General features: G+C 35.7%; 1 protein-coding gene and 1 long non-coding RNA gene across 6 annotated transcripts; one reads left to right on the plus strand and one right to left on the minus strand.

Annotated features, from left to right (window-relative positions):
- The first annotated feature begins 1,852 nt into the window (after positions 1 to 1,852).
- On the plus strand, positions 1,853 to 4,792 carry LOC116192702. Of its 2 annotated transcripts, XR_004154133.1 has the most exons (6): positions 1,853 to 2,226; positions 2,646 to 2,728; positions 3,484 to 3,649; positions 3,841 to 4,008; positions 4,122 to 4,183; positions 4,276 to 4,792. It is a non-coding gene; the product is annotated as an uncharacterized LOC116192702 (long non-coding RNA). The 2 variants fall into 2 exon arrangements; XR_004154132.1 differs by lacking the exon at positions 2,646 to 2,728 and having other exon boundaries at positions 1,856 to 2,226.
- A 6,830-nt stretch (positions 4,793 to 11,622) lies between these two features.
- LOC116192143 lies at positions 11,623 to 15,524 on the minus strand. 4 transcript variants are annotated; one of them, XR_004154029.1, is made up of 7 exons: positions 15,365 to 15,524; positions 14,393 to 15,157; positions 13,235 to 13,996; positions 13,083 to 13,125; positions 12,717 to 12,769; positions 12,162 to 12,298; positions 11,623 to 11,828 (listed from the first exon to the last, which is right to left on the minus strand). XR_004154029.1 is itself a non-coding variant. In XM_031520792.1 (6 exons), exons 1-5 carry the CDS (start codon positions 15,491 to 15,493, stop codon positions 12,717 to 12,719), a joined length of 1,752 nt encoding a protein of 583 aa, XP_031376652.1. In that variant the 5' UTR covers positions 15,494 to 15,524; the 3' UTR covers positions 12,092 to 12,298. The 4 variants fall into 4 exon arrangements, 2 of the variants coding, with proteins under 2 accessions (XP_031376652.1, XP_031376499.1); XR_004154033.1 differs by having other exon boundaries at positions 12,713 to 12,769; XM_031520792.1 differs by lacking the exon at positions 11,623 to 11,828 and having other exon boundaries at positions 12,092 to 12,298.
- Positions 15,525 to 16,456: the final 932 nt, after the last annotated feature.

The raw sequence follows: 16,456 nt of genomic DNA on the forward strand, positions 1-16,456 counted from the left end.
CCACTATATGATATATAAGACATCTATAATTGGTAATAGTAGTCTAGGTCTCAATATATGATATATACTGCAAATATATATATTTCTAAAGTGAAGATTGTATGTATATGTTCTAGTATATATATATATATATATATTTATATATTATCGGGGATATATTGATTTTCATTAAATAAGAAAACTGTATATATGCACACGTTGATATATATTCATATGTTATCTATTTTATATGTTGTATAATATATTTAAGTTGAGTGTAAATGGCAACAAATTATTATATAATATATCTTATCTATTTTATATTTAAGTTTAACTTTATTATATTGTAGATAATCTATATATCCCGTAATGTGTATATATAGTCTATTGTATATTTTGCTTCGTTGTATATATTCTCTTGGGCTATATATATAATCTATATATATTTTACTACATAATTAATGATAAAAGAAACAATAAAAGATTCATGTATAAGATTTTTTAGCACGTTATTAGAACTCAAGTATAAACAAAACAAATAATTTTAATAATATTTTGCTATATATCTAAAAAAATTGCCTTTTTGAATTAGTATGAAAAAATAATTCTAAACAAAGATTATGAATAATAATAATAATAATAATAATAATAATAATAAAATATCAAGTAGATTATTTCCTTGTATGTAGTTATCTTGAAATTCTGGACAGTGTATAAACCTCCTTCACAAAGTAACGATCTGAACAAATCGATCTAAGTCTTTCTAATGCTTGCATGCATTAAAGTACTATGATTTCCTTAGAAACAATCATAATTAATAAATAATCAAGTTTTGTACTTCAAAATATTATAATTAGTCAAAAATACCAAAATATACCTCGTCATCAAGGACAATCAGTCAAAACTAATGACTTCATTAGTCCTTATGTTCACGACATCCCACAATCTTGCCAATATCACTCCAATTGTCATTGTGTCTTTCTCAGGACCCAATTTTTTTTTATCATGTGATAAACTATTATAGTACCTCAAAATCTACAACATTACACATTAAAAAGATAAGTAACTGAAAAGTAAAAAAATTCAAGTATGTTACATGTGAACATGATTTTAGTATGAAACAATGATTTCTTCAATTCACAAAAGAAAATAAAAAAAATTTTGATCAGGGGAGTGCAAGTTCAAAGGAAAGGATTTTTACCTTTGGTTCTCCCTTTGCTTGCCTCTTAGCTACGCTGCTTCTCCCTTTGCAATGTTATAGACAAATAATATTATATAAACTGCAATTTGATTATGGTTAATATTATAAGAATATATTTACCCATAATGCAAATGGCAACCCTATAAATATTATAGAGCCTTGTTAATATTGGTTTTTTACTCTATATTTTACTACAATTTATATAAACGGCAATTCAATTGATATACTATAAAAAATTTCATGAATAGTAGCTAATGTAAACAGTCATATTTTGTTCTATTGTATATATTTTATTGGGCTATATATGGAAATAATATATATTTTATTGCATAATTAATGAAATTTTTTTTCTTAATACATAAGTAATGACGTGACAAAGCGAGATAACTCATTTCCTTATTTTTGATGGTGTGGCTGTGAGACCCGGTATTTTTACAGACTCATGCATATAGTATATACATATATATATAGTGTGTGTCTATATTGATGGCATTATAGCACACGCGGAAATTATATACGATATATATATATATATATATATATATATATAATTATAGTGCAGATTGTTAAGTATGGGCCTGAGAAACATTTAGAGCCCACAATGGCCCAAATAACTTCCCTTGAGCCCATAACTTCCACCGCCTTCTTCATCTCTGCATTTTTATTTTATTTTTGGTCCAGACGCTTCTCTGTTCGGGCGAAAAAGAAGAAACAGAGAGAGAGAGAGAGAGAGAGAGAGAGGGAGAGAGTGAACGAGAAAGATGGAGAGCTCGAGATGAAGGTCAAGGGAAGTTTAGCTTGGAATGGAATATGGAAAATAGTAGAGATGGAGAGTGAACAAGCAATAGCCAGAGCCCGAGCTTGAGCTAGATAAAGAGGTAGACAAATGAAAGAGCCAAGGATGGGAAAGTCGCAGGTCGGCGGTGGATAAAACCAAATAGAGAGGGGAACGAGGCAGAGAAGATTGAGGGTAGATTGAGATAGGGAAGCTGGAGAGCACCGCGAGGAAGACCTTGACATGGTGATCCGTTATTGATTGGTTTTGGGTATGTATTGCTGATTAGGTTTTTCTTTTAATTACTTAGTCCTATTGTGCTCTAGCAAATTAGAAAGTAGTAGTTCATTTGGGTGTTGAGTTCAAGAAGTTGGTTTAATAGTTTATTTTAGGATTTCTAATGGTGGTTAAAATGACTAATATGAGCTGAGCTTTGTCAAGTTATTTAGCTTTCCTTTGCTGCTATAGAATTGGGTAATGTTAGTTATGTTATTAACTTGGAGGTTGTTGATCGGTGGTTTAATATCATGGAAATGATTTATCGGGCTTGGTGATAGATATAATTTTTTTTACTAACCTAGCTGCCATAGCAATTTAATCTATGTAACTACTTGTTTGAAATTGTGAAGTTAAAAATGATGATTTGAGGAATAAGATAAATCAGTTATTGATTGGTTCTTATTATTGCAGAGAGAATACTGATGGTGGGTAGAACGACTAGAAGAAGCTGATTATATTAGCTTCCTAAGCTTATGACTTATACTCTACCTTGTGTGAGTATAGGATTTCAGTATGTTGAATTATAAGGATTGGGCTGTTAAGTTTATTAAGAAGAACTTGCCGCCTTAATATGCCTTTTGATTGGTTGACCTTTTTATTGATTATATGATCGACCATTATAGCTGCATGAGTGCCTAGAATTTAAGAGCAAATGGGTTTGAATCTTTCTCTTCTCTTGAGAATTGCAAATGGTTAGGCATGAGATATATATATATATATATATATATTTATGGATGGAATTGATATGATATATGATCTGTTTTCTTCTTATGCTAGCTTTTGGTAGGACTTAGGAGACCAAATCCTTGCATCCGAAAGCTTGATTCCATGGACCATATGTTGGGTGTTGTATGAGTACTCTATTCCATTGTGAAATTATGTATATAAGTAAATAAATATATGTATGTCTATATATATATATAAATTTATTAAAAGAATCGTAGATGATTTAATTAATTGGAATTGGAAGTCTAACATGATTTGTGGAGGTAATTTTTGTTGTGTTATAATTTGTTTGCTCGAAGGTATGTGATTTTTTTTTTAAGACGCTTGTGATGAATTTAAGAGTTTTATCTGGTAAATAGTGTATGAATTAGTTATATGCTGATAATGTAAGTGATGGACTTTAATGTTTGTGGTCTAACCTTATAATGGTTGCTATAATCTGTTTGGAGTTATTGTGATATTAAAAGGTGTGTATGGTTGTAATGAGATTGATATATTGCTGATGATGCTTGCTTGTTTATAGCCATGGGACTGCTTGCTTGTCAAAGAGATGTCAAATCTCAGGTTCGTGAAGGTGTGTGTGGATGGGATTCCCATAGGCAGGAAGGTGGACTTGAATGCTCACTCAAGCTACGAGACTCTAGCACAAGCAATAGAAGACATGTTCTTTGGACCCACCAGTTCAATTGGTAAAGTTACATATCGTGTTATTTTCTCCAATATTATGTAATCGTGATGTGCCATGTCAGGACCTTTTAAGTTACGATTCCCCCCTGCAAGTGATTCTCATTTTGGGTTAATCGTACAGTAACAGTGTCCTGCAAGTTGTCTTACTCATGACAAATACATGAAAATTTGCCTTTTATTGTCTGTGCTGTAGATAATCTTTTGAGGTGTTAGACTTTTACGTCTGAAATCCATGTGAAGGTGGTTGAGAGAAGGAACAAGTTAATCGACCATCTAAGCTTCTTGATGGATCGTCCGATTTTGTGCTGACTTATGAAGATAAACAGGGAGACAAGATGCTTGTGGGAGATGTCCCTTGGAGGTAGGCTCCTCTTAACTCATCATCCTACCATTCCCTCTTGAGGGGAACAGCTAAATACATGTTTGCTAAGAAGGAATAGCAATTCATGCCGCCTCATCTCTTGCATTATGCAGGATGTTCCTCAGCTCAGTGATAAGGCTCAGAATCATGAGAACCTCTGAGGCTAATGGACTCGGTAGGCACCGTGCAAATCCTGCGAAACTCCTTACTTCAGATTTTACATTCTCCATTTCTGTCGAGTAACCATCTCTAATGATTCAACTCCAGCAACGGGATTCCAAGAAAGGAACCAGATGCTGAAAAGAAAGCCCATATAGTACCACCACAGCCTTCTACATTCCTTCGCTTGGAAACGACGATGAGGAGTGGTCACTCTAAAGAATGGGAAATCAAAGGTAGAGAAGTTGGCAATGTCGAGTTTTTTTGTCCTTATTATCTTTGTTCGGTTTACCTTTTCTGTTTCATGGATCCGCTTCTGGTTCTGGATGCCTTTTTGGGTTCTTTTTGTCACGTAGTCATGTTAGTTTTTCTTATTTTTGGTCATATCAAAGTTCTTTTTGTTATTCCATATAGTGATATTGGCAACGGGCCTTGCATCCTGTGGAGAATGCTGCTCCTTCTCATACTGTATATATGAGAGTATTTTTCCTCATTACAGTGCTTGAGTCTGCTCCAATTTCGTGGAAATTTGGAATTGAGCCTTTGTTCCTTTGTGTGTGGTTGGATGGTTTTGGTATTTGGTTTGGTTTTCCTTATTCATGGGAGGACCGAGTCTGTAATTTCATCTTCCAAGCATTCTCTTTTGTTCTGTGATGGCTCGACGAAGACAAGATCATGTAATCCTCTGGGAAATGACAATGGGTAACTCAGTCGTCTTGATTAATCGATATTAGCTATAGAAGGATCCTCACTCCGAGAAATGCATCAGAACATGGAACTCATGTCGAGCTAGCTATGCAATTCTTACTACCTCAGAATTCCTCCAAATGCAATTTAAGTACTGCTTGCACAGAGTTGATGAAACTACACCGAGCGATCAGCCCATGAAGAGCAAAATTGCAGGAAGTTAACGCACTCCACTAATCTATATATATATATATATATATATATATATGTGAAAACAAATTCTGAAGCAAATTTTCAGGATGCTACATTATCAAAAATAAGAAAAAGGAGCTATCTCGCTTTGCCACGTCTTCACTTATTTAGTAAGAACTTTTTTATTATTAACTATGCATTTGCACGTATATATAATATATTATACATATATATTTGCAATATATGCATATTTGCAGTATATATAATATATTGAGACTTAGTCTACTACTACTGGTTATATATGTGCCGTATATATCGTATAGTGGAACTTAGACTATTATTTCCTAAGATAAAAATTTCATTATATTGGAACTTTTATATTCGATAGGAAATTTTGGTATTAATTCTTATGACATTTGCACTATATATGCAATACATGTGTATTCGATATGCTGCCACCAATGTCTTATATCAATTTGGTCGATTCATAATACTTCACCAGCATTTCATTAGGTTTTGTCAGGTCTTCTCAAAATCCATGGTTGTCAAGTTCATGTTTTTCCCATAAAAGTAATTTTTTTAGGATGTTATTTGGAAGTTAGTTTGTTTAGTGCGTTTATTGCATGGAAAATTTTCTTTTTTAATCTATACCTTAATTGATTGTGAGGTGGTACAATGGTTTATCATATATTAAAAGAATTGAGACCGAAAGAAGTAGTAAAATTATCAATTTTAATATGATTTTTCTTGATAAAGATGTATATTTTGCGTGTTTGATCAAATATATTATTTTATTAACCAAAATTATATTTTTACTAACTTATTGTTTCTAATGAAATTTGGATTCATTAATACATGTAAGTTTAAGAAAGTCTCAAATTGATATGTTACGGGCCTTACTTTAGAAGAAACTTATACACAATTAGTAATTTCAAGATAATTATACTTTCACCGAAGTACTGTTCAATTGATGTTCAAGTAAAGATATCGTTTTTGTTGAGTCAATATGAATTATTTTCTGTAATTTATTGATATCCTTAACATAATTAATTCGATTTTAACTAAATTATATTATGCATAACGTGTAAAATTATTTAGATTAGTTGCAACAAAAAATTATTCAATTGCGCCCGCTCAATGCTCGGGTCATCAACTAGTTTGCATGAATGATATAGGTTTTGGACGATCCCGAGCTTACAGGAGTTCTTTGCTCTAGTTTTCCTCAGCATAAAGTGTTAAAACTTACATCTTCCGCCTAGTAGACTTCTACCAAAGTGCTTTTCAACAACAAATTTAATCCAGTATCTGCACAAATGATCATGCACTTTTTTCTTTTTTTTTGCATTTTCCATTTTGTCACGGATCTCAGGTTCGGCGAATTGGCAATCATGCCATTGTCTAGTATTTACAGACGATATTTGTGGGAACGTGATGACAAAACCGCAGCTAGCTCTATTCATCTGTCTCTGCAATCATTCCATTGTCTAGTATTTACAGACGATATTTGTGGGAACGTGATGACAAAACCGCAGCTAGCTCTATTCATCTGTCTCTGAAATCATACTTTCTCAAGTTGAATCGATGTTATATCTTTACACGAAATTTCGGTAGTAGAGAGCTTCTGATATCATAATGTCCCACCCAAGTACAGAGGGTTAGGTTAGTTGACTCCCAAGTTATATATTTGCAAGCAAATGTGCTGGCTTGATTCAATATCTCGACGATCAAGCTTGGATCACGCTTGGGCTGAGGATTAATATTCCAGTCAAGGTGAGCTGACCTTGCGCTACTCAAGAGCATAGCACGAGGGGCTCAGGAGAGTAATCAAGATTCGCTTGCTTAGTTATTGACTTCAAATTATAGACATCTCATAAGACAAATATTGCCCGTCATCTTAGGTATATAAGGCATCCCCTTATCTTGCGGAAGCTTTTTACCAGATAGTGTTCTGCCTTAACGTGACAAAATCACTGCCAGGATCAAATTCTACACATCTCATTATCTCACCACTTATGCAGTTAATTAATTCGGTGATCGTTTGACCAAAAAAGATCATAAAGCAGGTGCAACAGAGACGCAGTTATGTTTTGCGGGGAAGGAATGAAACTTTAGCACAGGGTGCCAAAGTCAAAACGGGTTGATGTTTGTTTGCCTAAGAGTGAGGGAGGTTTGGGAGCTTAAGAGTCGTTGGAGCAGTGGAAAAACGCTTGTGTTTTCCACAGCTTATGCTAATTTTATTTAATGCAGGTTCTCTTTAGGTTGCACGGATAAATGAGTATCGTATAAAAGGAAGGAGTGTATGGTACTTGAAGGCCCAAAGAAATAGTCCTTGGAGCAGGAGAAAATTGCTAAAGTTATAAGAGAACCGACAAGGCCTTTGGTCAGCTACTGAGTTGGTCATGGAAAGAGTGTATCTCTCTCGCATGACAATTGGAGCAATAAGGGTCCTATTGCTGATATTCGTGTTTGATCGTGGTCTGCATTTTTTTTCCATCTATCCAACTAAAATCATAAACTTAGTATTGGCGATATATATGGAGTTTTGGGATTTGTAATTCTGTAAATATCGGTTTCATTATTCTCTTGTACACTTTCCAGCGTACTTTAGTCCTGGTTTAGGAGTACAGCTCCAGCTTAAGGATACTAGACAGTAACCTATTACAGAGATTCACATCTTGTACTGTATATATATGTTCTTGTCTTAAAATGAATGAATGAAATTCTCCAGCAGACTCTTTGGTCTGGACCAAGCAAGCTATGAGCGAACTCACAGCAAGTTGGGCCTGGTGTGTGGAAGCCTTGGTCTAGACCACATATGCTGGGGGCCAAATTTCCAGCAATCTGGTTCGAGTCTGAAGCAGACAGACCGGAATCCTGATCAGATGGCATCGCAAGGGATGGCTATGGCGTCGGCAAGCAGTCATGGGAATTCTATTTCGATTCCGGGACTCTCAGATGACCAATATCGATAGTTGCTGACCTTCATAGTCAGCAAGTTACAAGGGCCTTCTAAACGCCTTAAAGATGTGGAATTAGTATCTCACGATTTTTAATGGATACTTGATTCCGGTGCCTCTTTGCATATGACAGGTAACTTGAGAATCCTCGAGAAAAGGCGGAAGCTAGATGTGCCAATTTCAATTACCCTTCCAGATGGGAAGACAATATTGGCGAACTTATGAGGGCAAATTCGGTTTGGCCATGGTTTTATCCTACGAAATGTTTTGTACGTGCGGGGTTTCTCTTATAACTTGATCGCCATTGGGCGTTTGACGAAGGATCTAAAGTGCTCTGTGATAATATTTCCCGATTTCTGTCTCGCGCAGGACCTCACCTCAAAGATGTTGATTGGAGCGGGTGAATTTGGGGGGGGGGGCGGTCTATCGCGTTCGGTATGTGACACCACGACAGTCTTCTTTGGCAATGAAATCTACAAGTTGAGAGCTATGGCATCAGCATTTGGGACATCCTTTGCCGAACGAAGCTTTACCTCAGGTTGTTGAGACAAACACTGGTTCTGATTTATGTGATGTTTGCTCACGAGCAAAATAGACTCAAATTCCATTTCCTATTAGTGAAAATAAAGCTCGTGATATTTTTGGCCTAATACACTGCGACTTATGGGGTCCTTATAATGAATCGTCATTAGCAGGGGCCGGCCCAATATTTCCTTACCATAGTAGATGACTGCAGTAGGGATGTTTGGGTCTATTTAATGAGAGAAAAATAAGAAGCATATAGCCTCCTAGTTAGTTTTAATAAAATGGTCAAGACTCAATCTAACCATTTTATAAAAACTATTAGGACTGATAATGGTAAGGAGTTTGTTTACCTTGAACATGGAATTATTCATTAGACCACATGTGTCGAACTCCACAGCAGAATCATAGGATGGAAAGAAAGCTTCATCACATTCTTAATGTGGCCCGCGGGTTTATTGTTCAAGTGGATCTTTTGGTTAAATTTTGGGGAATGTGTTTTAATAGCTGCATTTCTTATTAAATACACTCCCACATCTCTTTTATTGGGTAAAACACCATTGAGATTTTATTTGGTCAACTGACAAGTTATGAACATCTACGCGTTTTCGAGTCGTTTTGTTATGTTCATAGGAAATCTTGGGGTAAATTCGGTGAGAGAGCGAGAAAAAAATGTATTTTCGTTGGCTATCCATTTGGTCAAAAAGTGTGGAAGGTATTTGATTTGGAGCCAGAAGAAATTATTATTTATAGTGACGTTGTATTTCATGAAGGAATATTTCCTTTACTGGATAAAAGGCAACCAGATTCTTCGAAGGATTCCACTAATTTTTCTCGAGGGCAGTGTGTTCAATTGGATGGTGAAATTTGATGATTATGAGGGAGTTTTTGACACACCTGTCCCAAGAGATGGAATCAGGATGGGCCCAACTCCAGCTGCGAGTCCAACGAGAAGCTGAGCAGGAAGATGAAAAACAGCCAGGCCATTTCAGTCCATCGGCCCAGCTTGTGCCTTAACTGATTCCCGGAGAACAAGGGGAGCAGCACGAGTCTTTGATTCTCACGGTATTGATCGACCACATCGAAACACGAGTTTTTGCTCGTTTTAATGAATTTGTGTGTTACACAGCTTTTGTTCATCTACGACCCCGCACTCATCAAGTCGCGCCATCGTCAGCTCTTCAGATACGATCTATCAACTCCATAATTATCTCAATTATGCAAGATTATCCAACTCTCACAAGAGTTTTATGGCGCTATCGACTTCCATGTCGAACCTGCCACTTATTCACAAGCCGTGAGAGATGCTCAATAGCGAGAGGCTCCGGCACATGTGATACAAGCGTTGGAAGATAATGAGACATGGAGTATTCAATCTTTGCTTCCTGGGAAGAAACCTATTGGCTACAAATGGGTTTACAAAATCAAATATAATTCTGATGGAATATAGAACGGTACAAGGTGAGGCTCATTGCTAAGGGATTCACCCAGGTAGAAGGCTCGGACTTCCATGAGATGTTTGTGTCGGTTGCTAAATTTGTGACGCTAAATATGTGATGGTTTTATGTCTCCTCACCGTATTATTAGCTCGGCAATGGGAGCTCCACCAGCTTGATGAGCACAATGCATTCTTGCATGGTAACTTAGAAGAAGAGGTCTACATGAAGTTTCACCGAGATTCAATGCATTCTTGCATGATAATTCGATTGTTATAATATAAAAAATTTCTTGAATAGTTGCTAATGTATATAGTCTACTACATATTTTGTTATATTGTATATATTATGTTGGGCTATATATGGAAATAATATATATTTTATTGCATAATTAATGGTAAAATTTTTTCTTAATACATAAGTGATGGTATGGTAAAGCGAGAAAGCTCGTTTTTAATTTTTGCTGATGTGGCTGTGACACCCGGCTTTTTCAAACACTAGTCCATGTAGTATATACATATATGTGTATATATATATATATATATAGTGTGTCTACATAGATGGCATTATAACACACGGAAATATGTATACTATACATAAAAATATAGTGCAGATTGATACGTATGGGCTTGAGAAACATTTAGAGCCCACATGGCCCAAATAAACTTCCCTTGAGCCCATAATTTCCACCGCCTTCTTCATCTCTACATTTTTATTTTTATTTTGGTGTAGAGGCTTCTCTGTTCGGGCGAAAAAGAAGAAATAGAGAGAGAGAGAGAGAGCGAGAGAGAGAAGGAGAGCTCGAGATGAAGGTCAAGGGAAGTTTAGCTTGAAATGGATTATGGACAATAGCAGAGATGAAGAGTGAACGAGCAATAGCCAGAACCCGAGCTTGAGCTCGATGAAGAGATAGAGAAATGAAAGAGCCAAGGATGGGAAAGTAGCAGGTGGGCGGTGGATGAACGGAATAGAGAGGGGAACGAGGCAGAGAAGATTGAGGGTAGATTGAGATAGGGAAATTGGAGAACACCACAAGGAGGCCTTGACATGGTGATCCGTTATTGATGGGTTTTGGGTATGTATTGCTGATTAGGTCTCTCTTTTAATTACTACTTAGTCCTATTGTGTTTTGGTAAATTAGATAGTAGTAGTACGTTTGGGTGTTGTGTTGAAGAAGTTGGTTTAATAGTGGATTTTCGTGTCGTGACAGTAGCAGAGTAAAAATTTGACTTGTGGTTTGTTTTCATATATATATATATATATATATATATATATAATTTGGAATCCTAAAATATGCAATAATTCAATTCATTTACAAGAATTCAATTGAATTTTGTTGTCCGGTAAGAAAATGACACCAAATTTGTTTTAAAAATGCAAGATTTACATTCGAATTCAAATGGGCCAAAATCAACAAGATTTAGTAAGAATTCAATTCATTTGGAACTAACAACTTTAATTTTTAAATTTTTTGTAAACAGATTACTCTCTTTCAAATGCATTTCAAACAAGATAATTCAATTCAATTTAGTTTAATTTCTTAATTTTCCAAACAACATAATTCATTTATGATTGAATGGAATCAAACCTTATCGAATTGAAATGAACTGATTGAAATCAATCTTTCAGGAATTGACTCTGAGCACAGTTAATTAAAGGGTCCAATGTTTGGTCTGCCATCTAAACGAGTCAATGTATATTTAGCTTAAATGGTCTGCCAACATAATCCTTTCAGTTCGACTTTGACATGACTTGATATAGTATCAGCTTCATCCCCTTCCTCTGAACCTCTGAGCACGAAAGGTTGGTTGAGCACTTCTTCTAACAAATTCGTTGCGCTGTACTAATGGAATCACTACTGCAGAAGCTGAAAAAAATGAATACAAGAGCAGGCATTATATAGAGAACAGTAAAGAACTAAGAGGGGGTAAAAATGAAATCGTTGCACGAGAGAGACTATTGTATATATGTGCAAAGATGTTACTGCGTTAGAACTTTTTAAGTTCTTGCAGAACCCCAAAAAAAAAAAAAGAGCTGTACTTGACATTTCTTGGCTTCAGTAATCATCACCAGATTTAAGTGTTTAATTGGCGGTATGCAATCGACATGCGCTTCCATTGTCAAGGGGAAGACATTCCTTTAAAGAATTTATAAGGAATAGAAACTCATCAATGTCAATAGAGGCTTGACAAGACTGTACCATTTAAGGAAAGAAGAAGGATATGCGAAGAAGAGTCCAATCCGTGGGATCTATTTTCTCTAGTAAATTCCTCCAGCATTCCAGTATATGAAGCAGAGCCATGGGAAATGAAGCGGCGCGGTCGGGACTGGTTTACTCTAAGACAAGCCAGAGTTGTGAACTTCAATAACAATACTACAATTAATGGTTGGTCCAGAATACTCAAATATTCTGTTAATAAGGCTGATATTAGAATTATACAGACCTCAAATTCCAGTTCTCGCAGCTTATTAATAGTTCATCTGTTGACTGTTACTCGTGTTTCCAACAAACTTACCTGATCGATCCACCACTGTTTATTTACTGACAGCCGTATCCCATCCAAACTACAAAGCTCTTGCTTATTTATAAGCAGAGCAGCTTTAAAGTAGAGGAACACAGGTTTATAGCTTGCGCTTTTAGATACCTCTTTAACTACTTCAGATAACAGATCCTTTTTGCTAACTAAGGCGCTCACCCCTGATGAATCCACGAAAACAAAGCTTGAAAGCACAACAAAGAAGAAAGAGTACCAACTTATATTAAAGAAGACAATTCACTGTCTGATGATGTGCCTGCCCAAGAATTCTCTGCAATCACAGACAGTAAGAACGAACTTGTAGATTATACACAGATGCGTATATAAAACCATTTTCAACCGAGACTACTACGAAATTAAACTAACAAACAATTCCATGTTAATGAACCCTTTGAGGGACACCGTCTTGATACATACATTATTCCGAAGAAAGACGTGAATTGTTGTGCTTGTCCACTTTGTTTATGAAGCAAAGGATTTTTATCATAATTTCAATTTACCAGTAATAAAATCAAAAAGCAGCATTTGGTCACCTTCCTATTTATTCTATTTTCTGAGACCTTCCAAAATCACATATGACATACCGTGATGTTGCTCCACCTCGCTCTGTTTTTCGAGTTGACCGCCCTGCATGATAATTATGAAGATTATGTATCACACGGCAGGGGAAAAAGGAAAAAAAAAAAAAAAAAAAAAGGTCATTGACAAGTAAGAAAATCTTGATGAATATGCATACTGTTGCTTGAGATCTCTCCAGCATTGCTGCATTAAGGTTGTGATCATGAACAAAGATGGCTTTCCCTGATATCTGAGCTATCGCTAACATAGGCGTGCTTAAGGTTCCATGGAAGAAAAGTTCCATCTTGGGGCATTCACTCAGAGACACTTTCCAAAGGGACGGAAAGTTGACATTGAAATTTCCTCTGGAGAAGCTGGCGAGCTCTGGTAATGAACTTAAAGTCAACTTCTGTAACTGCTCAAAAGTAATCTCATCATTTGCTTGCACATAATCTTCATTTGCAACCACCTCCTCCATAACTCTGCAATTCTCTATGGTCATATGAGTAAGTCGGATGAGGCTTTTTGCCGTTGCAGATGACATTAGACACAGCAATTCATGACAAGCCGATACTTTCAGAACCGTCAAGCTTTGGAACGACAGTGGCAATTGATCCAAGTTTGCTAAGCCTGAACACTCTGATACTTGAAGGACTCCCAAATGTGGAAGAGCACCATTATGTGGGACTTGGTGCACGCGCTGCCCTGTTACACCTTTGACAGGAGATCCTTCATGCGACTTAAGGTCTTTGAAATGACATTTGCTCAGGACAAGTTTACCCAAATTCTGTAATCTATGAGCGGGGAGATCAGCTGCCAAATCCTTTGAGTTGTTTATCTTCAAATTCTTTAACTTGAGAAAAATTTCCCCGCTGAACTGGTGAGACCATATTTCTTCCATGGCTTCAATGCTCAAGCTAAGTAAATTGGGGAACGCATCCTAGTGGCAAGCAGAATCAATAAGTCACACATCAACTTGTATTAAAAAGGATGCAGCAAATGATGCTTGTTTGGCAACTCACACGATCCATAGCTACAACCAATAGGCAAGATCAATACAGAGATCCTAAATATGTCGGAGTGCATTTATATTTTCAAACTTCTAATAATTATTTCAGATGCATAAAATTAATGAATTGTTAGCATATACGGAAGAGTAGGAAGGGTTGTCTCTCTATAAGAATCATAGGAAAACATCAAAAGAACAATAAATTCACACGTGAACATCAAAATGGTTCCACATAATTGTACCAATGTAAATATGAACGTTGTAACCTAAAGCAAAAAAAAGAGTGATGAAGATCAAAATGGTTCCACAGAGGAATTCCCTGCTTACCTTGTCAACTGAGAAGAGCGGTGGCTTGGCAGCAACCTCACGACCTTCCGCATTAGTCTGATGAAGGCTCCCAGGCCCTGAAACAAATGCTTCAACTTTGTTGCATCCATGCACCACCAACTGTTTTAGCATAGGCCATTCAGAACGATGTACTGAGGGATAGAAACCCTCAAGCTTTGGTAACCTCCAAAGCTTCAAGAAGGCAGCCTCCTGGAACATGAACCTTTCAATTGCTTCTTCTCCTTTGGCAACAATCCATTCTAAACCACATTCTTCTATATTCAGCCTCTCAAGTCTCGTAAGACCTCTGGCTATAGAGGCCGGAAAAAGATTTACGAGTTTCGGGCATTCACGCACATGTGCCTCCTTCAGGTTTTCAAAGCTTACAATGCCTTTTTTGTCAACATTCCACAAACTCCTTAGCTTTGGCAGTCGTGATATCTTTAGTTTTCCCAACGATGCAACTGTCGAGGCTTCACCTTGTTCATTGTCTTCATGAATTTCATCATCATTATCTACCATGGCAGCTAGCCCCACGAGATCGAATACTACTTCCAATGAACCGCAACCAGTTACGGCTAGTGTCTTCAGGCACATGCATCTTTGGAGAGTGATTGGTGGAAACACTTTCCGCAGCATTCCACAACTTTCAATATTGATTTCCTCCAATTGAAGAAATGAGTCCCCATAAAATTCGTTATGCCATATAGTGCTCAAACTATCCAAGCCAGAAAGTATTAATTTCTTCAAGTCAGGGAACAAAACCTGCACATTCCACCCCGCTATTTTAGTACATGAAATTGAACTGTTTCTCTTTCCGGAATTGCAGAAATCTTAGTTTATGGAATATCCTCTTTGATTGATAAGCAAGGATTCCAAATAAAAGTCTCTGAAATCGCAGTTTATGTCATTGAAACAAGAAACATGTCGAGCCTGCCAGCATGTGAAGACTCTATGTGGCAAATAACTCACCTTCTCATTGAAAAATGGTACAGTTTGTATATGGATGTCACCTTCACCGAGTTGATCTCTGCTTCCCTCAGCATCCATCAAAACTGGACAAGTGAATGCCCTCATCTCGGGGCAGTTTTTTATTATCATGACTTTCAAGGATGGGCATTGTAGAAGGGAATCACCCACTAATCAATTTCTGGCTTAAAGGAAACCTGCATTTTTCCATTACAGTATGTCAGCATTTTAGCGGGATCCATTTTCCTTCTGCTGGAGCAGAGTTGTACATGAGTATCGGAATACGGCAGGAAAATTTGAATGAATAAAACAATAGGGTAATCTTCGACGATACCCCATATAATCCATTAAATAGTGCCCTAATTATAAATATATACAATTAATTCACGTTAAGAAAATATTCATCAAATAAATGAATAAATAATAAAATAAAATGAATATATATGTTCTGAATATATATATATATATATATATATATATACACACATATGGAAGTCTATTTTAAATAATTATTGGTAGACAAGTGATCGTATATTTGTTTAGATACACAAAAATGTTTAGGTTTGTTAGTTTATTTAAATTGTTATATTACTGAAATATAATACAAATTTTCACTTTATATAATTCTACACATTGGCCGTAATAATAATTAATAAATAGATCTGAAAAAAGGTTCATTTTTAGAGTATACTATTTTTTCTTATTATAATATAACTTATATAATCATCATAAGATTTGAAAGATTTCATATGATATATTTCTAAGAACTGAAATATCCTCACGCACATACAAAGGAAATATAATTTATGAATATTTATGTAAATGTGAAAATAGTGAATAATTTTAAATAAATTAAGTATTTTCACATCATAATAAAATTTACATAGTATAAAAAGTTTGCATGTTATATAAATTTGTAACTTTAAAATTCACATCAACAAATATTATTAAATCCAATTTCTTATATATAGATAAATGGAATTTTCTATCTTAAATTTTTGTTTGTAGAGTTTGTGCAATGAACAGGTCTAAAAACCTAGTATAGGATAAGAAGTGTACGATATTTATTAAATAAAATCGACTTCATCCATTTTT

The sequence above is a fragment of the Punica granatum genome, chromosome 1 (genome assembly GCF_007655135.1).
Source record: "Punica granatum isolate Tunisia-2019 chromosome 1, ASM765513v2, whole genome shotgun sequence".
In the NCBI taxonomy this organism is placed as follows: Eukaryota; Viridiplantae; Streptophyta; class Magnoliopsida; order Myrtales; family Lythraceae; genus Punica; species Punica granatum.

Coding starts and splice junctions, on each gene's coding strand:
- LOC116192143 (XM_031520792.1), bottom strand. CDS start 15,493: ATGATAATAAAAAACTGCCCCGAGATGAGGGCATTCACTTGTCCAGTT. Junction 13,997..14,392: donor CGCTCTTCTCAGTTGACAAG/GTAAGCAGGGAA, acceptor GCTTGCCACTAG/GATGCGTTCCCCAATTTACT. Junction 13,126..13,234: donor TGGAGAGATCTCAAGCAACA/GTATGCATATTC, acceptor ATTATCATGCAG/GGCGGTCAACTCGAAAAACA.